Source organism: Sinohyriopsis cumingii, chromosome 18 (genome assembly GCF_028554795.1).
Source record: "Sinohyriopsis cumingii isolate HCF-2022 chromosome 18, ASM2855479v2, whole genome shotgun sequence".
NCBI classification, from domain to species: Eukaryota; Metazoa; Mollusca; class Bivalvia; order Unionida; family Unionidae; genus Sinohyriopsis; species Sinohyriopsis cumingii.
This window is the reverse complement of record NC_142978.1, coordinates 80,806,905-80,819,265: the sequence shown is the minus strand read 5'-3', so window position 1 is coordinate 80,819,265 and position 12,361 is coordinate 80,806,905. Positions and strand designations below refer to the sequence as shown.

At 36.7% G+C, this 12,361-nt stretch overlaps 1 protein-coding gene across 1 annotated transcript in view; it reads right to left on the bottom strand.

The window, feature by feature from the left end:
* The window catches only part of LOC149777149 (trafficking protein particle complex subunit 11-like), a 151,074-nt gene that overhangs the window by 117,197 nt on the left and 21,516 nt on the right, over window positions 1-12,361 (bottom strand). Inside the window, exons 6-8 of the mRNA XM_089941840.1 lie at window positions 10,893-10,966; window positions 5,145-5,241; window positions 668-801 (exon numbers count right to left, since the gene is read on the bottom strand). Of these exons, the coding sequence (XP_089797966.1) occupies window positions 668-801; window positions 5,145-5,241; window positions 10,893-10,966 (305 nt within the window). The remainder of the gene's footprint in view (window positions 1-667; window positions 802-5,144; window positions 5,242-10,892; window positions 10,967-12,361) is intronic.

The following is a 12,361-nucleotide window of genomic DNA, read 5'->3' as shown; positions in this document are numbered from 1 at the left end:
GTAGGAAGGCTTATTTTTTAAATCCGAGGCTTCTACGGGAAATGTTCTCGTAGGAGGCTTTATTTGGTCTGGAACGTCTGGTCTGTAGAACTTCCCTGCTGCTAATGGGATCTATGACCATACCCAACTTACAACAGGAACTGTGTTATAATGAATATGCTCTGACAATTCTCTTGCCCCATTTTGTATTCCAATGAGGACAAAAATGCTATGTAAACTCATGTATATGATGCGCTGGCAGCTCTGGGTCTATGCAGTTGGTTTGGAATATTCAATAGAAAAACAATATACACCCTGATGTTCAAGCACATTATGTGATGGTAGATCAAGGTGTATGTTGCTTGCAATTGGAATCAACTTACACACAAACATATACACTATAATTGTTCTCATATAATGTGTATTCACAAAGACCTTCAAGCATTTCTTATTACCAAATAAAGCAACCATATATTTTCACTTTAAAAATCAATTAGTAAAGGTCCTGTAATAAAATGATTACATAATAAAAAAACAATGGGTGGTCCTGACACGAGTTAATTTACAAGTCAAACCATTGCATTAAACTCAATTAAAAGATGACAAAGTAGGCCCAAAAAGAACTTTTCCAACAAAATGTTCTGAAATAACAAAACAAATTTTTCTTGATTTCAGATCTGCCACTTACTGTTTAGACATCCAAGCACTGTGTTCAAAGGCCAGCTCTGCTATTCCCACTTTACTTTTAAAGAAATCAATATGTTTCCGGAACTGAGCAATACCATCAAGTGGTGCATTGTGCAAAAAGGACAGCCGGCATAGCTGAAACAAGAGCATATCTACAATAAAAGATAAAAATATGCTTTTGTTCAAATGGTCATTTTCATCTAAATTTATCAAGTGAGTGAAGTTGTTCTGTCTTCTCCACCTTCATGGTGATTTATTGTTGTTGTTGTTGTTGTTGTGGGGTTTAATGCCATTTTTCAGCACACTATAGGCTATACATGGCAGCCAGTATTAATGGTGGAGGAAGAACCCGGGAAAACCCCAGAAAGAACCACCGACCCACAAGAAGCTACTGGCAAGCTTTCTCACATACCCACATTGGCTGAATCCGAGACTAAAACCGGCGAAGACAGAGGCGAGATGGCAGTGATCTGTAACGGAGAGCGCTTTAGACCACTCGGCCACTCAGGGCCCCCATGGTGATTTAAAACTTAAGATTAATCAGTTCCAACACTCCCATCCCATTTCTCTAATTAAACCAATAATATTATGACCACAATTGTAAATCTTAATGGTTTTTTTACTTTAAAATTAATGTTTATAAGTATGAAAAACTGTAGCAATATGCTCTGAAATCAATTTTTCTGCTAATGATCTTTTTTACTGCCTACTATATAAATATGAAACTCTAGGAAAAGTGTAAAAACTTTAAATTTTTCAAACCAAAACCAAATATTACATCATAATAGAAGTTTTGAAACATAAAACCATGAAGATAATGAATTTGTCCAATCTTTCAACTGAAAACATTATGTGACAATTTAATAAGCCTATGACAAGCATCAGTCACCTAGTTTTGGGAACATTCTTGAGGTTACAGTCTAATGCTGTTACCATGGCTACATACCATTTTTCAGATTCAAGATTTAAACATTTGAATATTTTCATTCAGGTTACAGTCTAATATCATTACCATGGATACATGCCATTTTTCAGATTCAAGATTTAAACATTTGAATATTTTCATTCAGGTTACAGTCTAATGTCATTACCATGGATACATGCCATTTTTCAGATTCAAGATTAAAACGTTTGAATATTTTCATTCAGGTTACACTCTAATGTCATTACCATGGATACATGCCATTTTTCAGATTCAAGATTTAAACGTTTGAATATTTTCATTCAGGTTACAGTCTAATGTCATTACCATGGATACATGCCATTTTTCAGATTCAAGATTAAAACGTTTTAATATTTTCATTCAGTATGAGGGGCATGATGTGCATTATAATACTAACTGCAAAGCAGAAAATATTGGCTACTAAAGATCTTATTTTATCATTACAAAATTTTACCCCATAATCCTATTGTTCCATCACTTAACAAAACAAAATTTTACCCCATAACCCTATTATTCCATCACTTTACAAAACAAAATTTTACCCCATAACCCTATTGTTCCATCACTTTACAAAACAAAATTTTACCCCATAACCCTATTGTTCCATCACTTTACAAAACAAAATTTTACCCCATAATCCTATTATTCCATCACTTTGCAAAACAAAATTTTACCCCAAAACAAAATTTTACCCCATAACCCTATTATTCCATCACTTTACAAAACAAAATTTTACCCCAAAACAAAATTTTACCCCATAATCCTATTGTTCCATCACTTTACAAAACAAAATTTTACCCCATAACCCTATTGTTCCATCACTTTACAAAACAAAATTTTACCCCATAATCCTATTGTTCCATCACTTTGCCCAGCTTAAATAGAAGGAAGCAATTACTTCATCCAAAATTTAAAATCTAGCATACCCCCAAATAGAGTTCTAGTTATAAAAGCATAAAATTCACTGATTTTATTCCATACACTTGAGTAGTGATACGATTTGTCAATACCTGCTGATGACCAACATTGCACCTTGCCCTGTATGACTTCATGTCACCATTTGTGCTATCATGGCATGATATTACATGCATTGACAATAATGAGCAACTTCTGTTTTAGAAACTCACAAAACTGATAAAGACCCATAAAATCATAAAAAACTCTGAAAAATTTCAAAGTATATGGATTCTGATGACTACAAAATGTATAAATTACCCACTTTTTCAAGTTTGACTAGGATGAATAAACTGTTGAACAAGTTTAAATTAAGACTGAGAAAGGTGTGATTTAGTTTTCTCCCAATTTTTAGCAGATCACAGTGGGAAAGGCAAAAGAACAAAACAAATGTTTTTGTACTCTATAGAATTCACTTTGTTTCCCTGTCCAAAAGTAACTCTTGTTAATCCAGTATTCCTTGTAACACAAACAGTACGGATACAGTTTGGATGATAGTGTCCAAGACTGTTCACTGTAGCCAGGGTTTTTTATTCATTATTACTGTTGAGAAAAAGGTTGTCCACACACTCTTTAATACATATGCATTTATTTCTACTTCAACTTCAGTGTGGCTTCATCTGAAAATGAAGGTGTGCTAAAACAAGGTCAATATCACCTATATTTCATGGTTCAACTTTCCATCTTTGGAGAACACACATTGCATAAAAAGGCAATTGTGAGATACTTTCCATGATTCAGTCTACACTGCTTAAAAACATGCCCAGGCCTTTTTATTACAGTTTTGCATCATTTTTTACAAAGTCACAATACATATGACATTTTATTGTAAAATTAAGTTGAAAATACAGCCAAACCTGTCTACAGCAGCCATACATGGTAAATGGCAAAGGTGGCCTTTGTAGACAGGTAGCCACTGAAGACAGGCTTAGCTCTCAAACTTTGTTCATGACAAATTTATACACTATGAACTGAACAGCTTTAGCATTATTAGTTGTAGTATTTTCATTATTATTTCACATGTATTATTATTAGCAGTAGTAGTATGCTACAAAGATATATGTATTTAGTTAAGTTATTTAGCAACAAAGAAAAATAACTAAACTTAATAAAATAATTACCACACAAAGATACTGTATCGTCACTTGGATTTATTTGTATTTGCCAATGACAAGAGGTTGTTTTCTTCTCTCCTCTAGAGAAACAAGTATGCATATATCAGTTCCGAATCTGCTTTTCATTTGTTGTCTCATAAAACAAATCAGAGGCTCATAAATGAAATTATTAATTGACAGCTTACCTGTCATTGTGAAACATTTGTTAGGGCAGCTGGTATAATTAGGCATGAAAACAAGTGTTTACACTTTAAACAACTGAAACATAAGCAGCCAAACTCACTGAGATCAAAGGACAGTCGGCTTGTGTTTGTGACCTTTGATAATTAAATAATGTAAAGAAACTTCCTGGGGCTATTGTTTGTAACTCATACACCATTAGTACAAGTTTCATCTGAACCTTCCCACCCCATTTTTTATACTATATGGACAATTATGAATTATTTTCATGTATTTAATCTGCTGACAAATGAGATGAAACTACACGATTGATACAATTTGGCCTGATACTCTCCACTTGCATTTCTAGTCACATGACTACACAAAATCTCACTACCTACACGTCAATGACATCAGAGGTCGAATAATCATGTGATATCAATAATAAACATTGTTGTGCAAAGATAAAAAAATATTAAATTAAAATCACATGCTGTTTGTAAAAGAACAAAATGACACATAACTCTCAAAATATTATCCTAAGAACAATGACCAGAAACCTGTCACTATCACAGCAACTTGGAAAAGAGGCCCCGAGTGGCCGAGTGGTCTAAAGTGCTTTCCATTATGGATCACTGCCATCTCACCTCTGTCTGCGTGGATTTGAGTCTAAGATTTGGCTAATGTGGGTATGTGAGAAAGCTTGCCAGTAGCTTCTCGTGGGTCGGTGGTTCTTCCCGGGGTTTTCTCGGGTTCTTCCTCCACCATTAATACTGGCCGCCATGCATAGCCTATTGTGTGCTGAAAAATGTCGTCAAACCCAACTACAACAACAACTTGGAAAAAGTCAGATTCATCAAGAACAGAGAACATGTCAACAATGGTTTTGTTGTATCATGTGACTAACATGCTGACATGTGCTCTCTGCTTCATGCTTTGTCAGAAACGTCAAGTTTCACTGTATTACATTAAGTACAATTGAAATATGAATGTTTAAACATCATTCATGAAATATACTATGCTTTGCACAAAAGAAGATGAATTTTCATACTAAGGGTGGTCACTGCTATGTTCTAGTGACTACAGAAGGCAGGGTGAAACCACTGCCTGGCTAAGAAAATGACATTTATATCTGGGGAAAATCAGAATGGTCATTGTGACCAGGTGATTGCTGAACTTGGCTGACCATTAGGATAGGTTTGACTGTATTAGAAAATAAAATTACCAATTCAGTAGACATGAACATGGGATTGACAGATACATTATATACATGGCAAATGAAATGGACTCAAAATACTAAAGCTTACCTTGTAGTTTATAAAACCAGCATTGACTTTTATTTCAAGCAGATTGGTGTCATGCATTCTTAGCTCTAAGAGGTGACCATATGCTTGTTTGTAATGCCTGAAATACAAATGATTACAGAAAGAAAAAAAATGATTAATACGATTTCTGTTTAGGTTATGTGTTATGGTGTTATTTATATCTATATTATGTAAGTTAACTCTCATGATTATAGACTATCAGGGTAATTTGTAAATAAAATATTAAATACTAATTTTATTTATGACTATGGGTTTGTACTTTAAGATATGATCATTTGTTTCAAAATAGTGAGCAGTACTTTTACTGAAGTAAACATGAAGTGAACAGAGTTCAGCTTATGGGTTTTCTTGAAAAACCAGGCTAACCCAATTCCTGACAGGCTGGCTGCTAAAGTACTTGACATTTCTGTCAAGGTTAGATTTATCTAGAATTGATATTCAACCCACATCCTGGTTTTGAAACTGCATCTTAGTTTACTATTTGATAGATATTTACCTGCATATTAGCTATTCCTAGCAAAAACATCAGTCTTAGAGGAGTAATTTAGTTGCGATCATTGGAGACAATTTAATTTATTTTAATTATTCACTGGAATTACAAAGTGCTCCGATTTTAGGATTTAAAAGATGTTTTGGAATTACTGTGAGTTCATTTAAAGACATTTTGTATTTCATCTCTGTGATATATTAAGACTATTGGCACATCAGCACAACATATGGAACTTCATTTGGAATACCACTGTAACTTATTGGAATACTCAATACTTTTAAATTTGTTCTAGAACTTTAGGACTACTTAGGATTTAATTCAAAAGTTATTTTTAATTTTTCACTTTGTATTTAAAAGAAATAAATTATATTTTGAATTATACAAACTTTTTTGGTTTCACTCTTTTCTGTTAAACAATATCAGAAGGACCAGTGATCACAAGGCCATAACTCTTAAAAACAAGACTAAAATAAGTCTAAATCCATTTGAGGCACATGTAAGTCTATGAGACAATAACTCTTAGAAACGAGACCTATTCCATATGTGATACATGTAAGTCTGTGAGACAATAACTTAAAAACAAGATTAAATCCATATGAGTTACATATAAGTCTATGAGTCATTAACCCTTAGAAAGCAATTTTTACATGAATTGTGTTTCTAAAAGAATACTTACAGAATCACATTAACATTAGGGATATTAGCCTGCTACCTCATGAATCCAGACCTACTAAAAGAGCAAAATTGACTTTTTCTGTCTATCTCATATAGATAAAGGGCAATAACTATTGTCCATTACCTCCCCTTGCCACCACCAGGTGTCACTTGTTTTTTAGCTGAATGATATACAAACAAGGATGCGACAAAATTTCACTGGTGAATCCAGCAACGCTGAAAGGCTGTGTTGATTGTATTAACTGGATATGTTAGTCATCTGGGCTGCTACCACAAGACCTGCCAGATTCAAGGTTTACCTCTGTAAAGCTAAATCTCTGAGATAAAAAGTTGAGAAGGTTGACTGCATGCCAGCCAACAGATTCTACCATAACTCAGATTGAAATGTTATGTTTAAACATGAGGCTTGCAGAAACTGCTCTAATCTCATAAGCAGTAATCTTCATGAGGCAATTCTGATCTATTATAATCCAAGGTATGCTGAGCGTATAACCCATTTCAGCCATGAAGCAAGGGCATCAGGGGTGATATCCTGCTTCCATGCTTTCACCAGAAGAAAGAGGCATTTGTGTGTGCCATGAAATTTCCTGTTGCGTTTGAAGCAGTGCATGAGCACATGAACAGGATCTCGCATGGCCACTGTTCTCAACCTATCTGTGGAATAAAGCGAGCAAATGATGACTCTTGATTACTAACAAACAGTAATCTATTTTAGACTACAAAGCCGAATTGTGTCAAGAGGACTACAGAACCATCTGTTCTGAACTGAAAATAGTTTGGGTTAATGGGAAAGGCATGTAGCTTGCTCATCCTGCATGCTGAAACAAAAGCTTTCAGGAAACATGTTTTGCATGACAGTAACTTTAGCAGAGCGTGGGGTAAAGTCTTGAATTTATTTGAATTGAGCCATGCTAAGACCCAGGCAAGATTCCATTTGGTTGATTGAGATCAAAATTGGCTAAAAGATCTCATAGACCTTTATCATGCCTGATGTCACATCTACCATGATGATGGAATGTGTCCGATATCATGGAACGGAAGCCTTTAATAGTAAGTTGGGTCAACTGTTTCTCATCGAAAAGCCAGAGAAAAAAGTCAGCCAGTGGAGGGATTGAGGTCCTCAGAGAGATGACAGTATTGATATCACACAAGTCCCTGAAAATATGACTCATAAGCCTTCAAAGTCAAGGATCTTCTTCCTCTCAAGATTCTCTCCACAACTGAAAGTTTTATTTGTTTGTCTCGCAAGGCTGTCCGGACTATAGCCAAGCGTGAAGAAGACAGTATGGAAGGGATGGAACACCCACGATCATGGTTGCTTGAGAAGATTCGGGTTGGCTGGAATCTTCTTGGGCAGATCCATCACTAGATTGGGTTGATTGGTAACCCAGGACTTGTCCCATCTGAGAGGGGCTATCAGAATCCTCTTGCATTTCTTGTACCAAGACCATGGGAGGGTAGGCAAATGATCACAATCCCTCCCATGATTGACAGAAAATTGAAAGAGCATCCAAGGCCCAAGTTTCTGGGTATGGAATTATTGAGACAAAGGTGGGCAACTTGATTCCACCTTGTCAACAAAAGATTGATCATCGGACGCCCCCCAAAGTGCACTGATCCAAATAAAGAATGATTCATGGAGATCATTCTGTGTGAAGGACTTGATCTTTCCTGGATAGAGAGTCTGCCAGGAATGTGTCTGATTCATACACTGATATGGAGATTGTTGCACCAATGTAGAAACTGACATATCAGAACAAACAGGTCAGGTGATTAGGTGCCCCCTTGTTTGTGGATGTAGGTCACCACCACCACCGAGTTGTCAGACATAAAGAACCGTTTTGTTCGAGAGTCAATCCTTCCAGAGGAAAAAGGCATTGATGACTGCCTTCATTTCTAAAAGGTTCATGTGTAGAGGCCACTTCAAATCCAGCAACAGATGGGCACCTCAACCATATGCATTGGCAGAAGTACACAGCTATTTCCAGTGGAATCCCCCGGGTCAGCCATTTGGGTTGCACCAATGAGGCAGAAATAATCATCTCTCAGGCATTAACATGACTATTTGATTGAGAGGACTTGAAAAGGGGGGCCACTGTGATAGAAAAGTCATTTCTAAGAGGTGCATAAAAAGACAGTCAAATCTGCTGCCAAATTAAATAAGCTGAAGAGTTGCAAGAACTTTCTCATTGAAATCCAAGTCCTGTTTGAAACGGACTTGACGAGTTCAACAATACTGATTATGCAAACTCAAGGAAGCAGTACCAGATTCTGGTTGGTGATAAACTCCATACCCAGATGGACCAAACAGCTGGGATGGATGGAGAAATTGGGCTTTGCCCAGTTCACTAGAAAGCGTAGATGATATAAAAGTGAGAGAAGATTGTTTCTGCCTTGGAGTATAACAGAACTCACCATATGTTTCTAGAGGATGGCATCCAGATATGCTGTTGTCATTGTAGATGAAGTCAACTGGAACAAGGTGATGACACAATCTGTAACCTTGGTAAAAAAACATGGGTTGATGTTGAGGCCAAAGGGTACAACTTTGAACTGATAAATTATAACACGGTAAGCAAAATGGAGAAATTTCCATCATGCAAGATGGATAGTGATGTGAAAATGTAGCTGTCAGATTGAGACTGATGGTGTATTTGTCACGTTAGATGGAGAGATGGATTGATATCACCATCCCCATCTTGAATTTTGGTGGCAAACAAATTTGTTTTGGCAACTCAGATCAATGATCTGTCTCAACTTGCCATTCACCTTCTAAATAAGAAACAGCCTTGAATAAAACCCGTGATTGTGATTTCTGCACAACCTCCATTGCCTGTTTCTTGATGAGTGACTCTGTCTCCTGTTGTAATCTATGAAGAGAGGAGAGGAGGAAAGGGGAAGGGACTGGACAAATGAAATCTGAAGCCCCTCCATAATGACCTGGATCACCCAATTATTCTGGGGCGATCCAATGAGACTGAAACTGAAGGAGTTGGTCCACCAACAGGAAGGGTTTTTGCAGGCGGTGGGGAAGGTAGGTCAATGTTTGGAGCTAGGAGGCTTGAAGTGGGATCTAAACTGCACCTTTGACTGACAAGACCCTTTGTCCTAAGTCCACTTATTGTCCCTCCACATTGGAGGGGGATGATTGTTTCGAAACAACTGTGTGGGTTGATCATTGAGTTGGAGGGGCAGTTCCTGAGCTGCCTGGCTCTACACTTCTTCAATTATTCCTCTAACAAGCAACGATGACCCAAACGGGGTCATCATTAAAGCCAGGGTATGACAAGACTTGTGCATAGTGGACTGCAGACATGTGTCATGTTGCCATCAGTTCTAAATTGGCTGAAGCAGTTAACGCATTGGCATGGCATGGTGAGCTAAACAGTTAATGGCTCTAGCAATCCTGGCCATTGCCTTCCAAGCAGGGTTATTGCCAGATTTAAGAAAATTGAGACCAAATCTAACACTGAAGATGTACCAACTATGTTCCAAACTAGCTTTGATGTGGCATGGCACACACTTTTGTCCACTTAATAAAACAGTGGACTAAACATGTGAACTGGTGAATGATTTTTGTCAAGGGCTGAGAGATCAGTACTGAAGGTGTCTGAGTGAGATGCAAACATCACTGGTACTTAGCTTTCTGAAAAGAGTATGGCTGATTTGAAGAAGCTTCACACTCATTGTGATGAGTCTGGATTTGGTTCCACTTGCAACTCTGGATAAGTCATACCATGTGGCATCGATGACTCAAATCTGTCCTTTTTGAAAATGTCACTAACTCTCCTATTTTGATAAGCAGTGAACATATGAAAGTCTGGCACTGCCAGAATGGTTGGCTGGTTTGTCTGGTATATGGTCAGCCTTGATGCTGGCAGTATGGAAGACAGTCCGGCTTTCACTTGTACTAGCCACTCCAAAGGCCTGGCTAGGCAGATAGATTTGTCACTGATATCTCCATCATAGTAAAAGTATTATGCTGACAGTACAGCTAAATGGATGGATCTGTCACTAAAATCCTTGTGATTCTTAGTTGGCCAGGCCGTTTTATCAAAAAGGTCCCCATGCCAGACAGCTGGATGGCCGTGAGGTTGAACCAGATCCAATGGATCCGGTACAAACCCCACATGTCTGGACTTACAGGCCCAAAGGCCATGATCGACCAAGCAAGGGGACGTATGCCCACTATGCAACCTAACAATGGTGGGACACTCTCCCAATGAGATGGGAAGAGGTACGGAAGCAAGCAAGAGAAATAAAGGTAATATGTGGCCTGATGTCAATAACTGTGTCACCGTTTCCTGAACCAGACGATGCATCTGTCTGAAGGTGGATGGTTGTATCATCTCAACATTATCATCCTCCCCTGCCACTGATACTACTGTGACTGACGACTGCAAGCAACGAACTTTGGGGCCAGTGAAAATTGTACTTATTTTCCATTTGATACATGCGTTTCAGCTATCTTATATTATTCTGAAGTTTTAATTTTACACATGCATTTTGTGCTCAAAAATTGTTTTAGTAAATCTATTTAAAAGAAGATGCCAAGTAGGACTTACTTGAGTGCAGTGTGTGTATCCTGTTTTAGCTCATTATAAAAAGCAATCTTGAACTGGTGCCTTACAAACAGCAACTGAAATAAAAATTCATTATATATTACAAGAAAAAAGAAAATACAAGAGCAACAAAATAATACATCAATGTAGTCACGTAGGTCGCTTTACTGATCTTAAATAAAATATATCAACTGTTGTTCTACAATTTCATACTAAAGTAGTTTTACCAGTCTGCTCATTCCTGGTTGTTAAGTAATCTACACCTTTGTTGTCATCAAAAAATTTCAAGATGAGACTCTATCAATTGCTACGGACTTGTACAATGTTGGCTTGGCACTACATTGGGTCATGAAAAGCAGATGAAGAATCTAGTCATTATCAGTGTAGGGGGCTTTTCTGTGATGCAAATTAAATCTACTGTACTCTGTATCACACCTCTTGGTTGCCATTAACTAGTAATGTCAACAGACTTTAACACTGATTTTGTCTTATGTATTCCTTGGGGCTTTTTATAATGATCTTCAAAGGAATATTTGAGGAGGAGTGAATATATTAAACAGTCATCATTTAAAAGCACAAATATAAGCTGATTCTAAAATAAGACACCTATATTTTAAATAGTCAGAACCAAATGCCAACATGACCCATGTGATTTGTACTTGAATAGATGCCAAAAATATTTTATTACAGGTATTTCATTGCTTTAATCAGAAGGCAAAAATGATTGATATCTATACAATCAGAATAAGTAAATTAGTACAACTGGTATTATTGGTAATTATGTGACCAAAATTGATAAACCTTATCATGCAGTGTGTGGACACTAACTAAATATTCTAAAATTGATTTGAATGAAAAGAAAAAATACTTTAAAGCAAGTAATCCTACAAAACGCTTTAAACTAGATCAATGTTAAATGGCACGAAGTTTTTGAAAGTATTTACTTTACTGGAAGAATTCTTCTGACCTTTGTTCTTTAGTTAAAAAAAATTATACTCTGCAAGTATAAGAAAGTTATTGGACCCTCTAATATGACTTAGGTCAAATGCAATGATTAATTTCCTAATTCAGTTTCAAAAACGTAACCAGCAAAGTCCGTTTAAGACTGAGAGGTAAGTACATGTATTTATCTCAGTCATTTTGAAAATGACCCCTCTTCTAATTCTCTACCAGTCACATAACTACTGACCACATCTGAGTTCATGAATCATTTTGCACAGCAATAAATATACTTTTATTGTTATTCTGTGAGAACAAAATTTAGCAAACTGGTTTGTTTGAGTGTGATTCACTTCCAGCAAATGAACAGCTGTATAAAAACAGCTGAATCATACTCTGATACACAACTAAATAAAATTACATGTGAAAGCAATTAGATGGCTCTAAATTAAAGAAAAACAAGAAACCAGAAGCATAATCCCTCCCCCCCCCTTCAGCTTTATGGTGTTGTCAGTTTAAAATGGCACAGATGT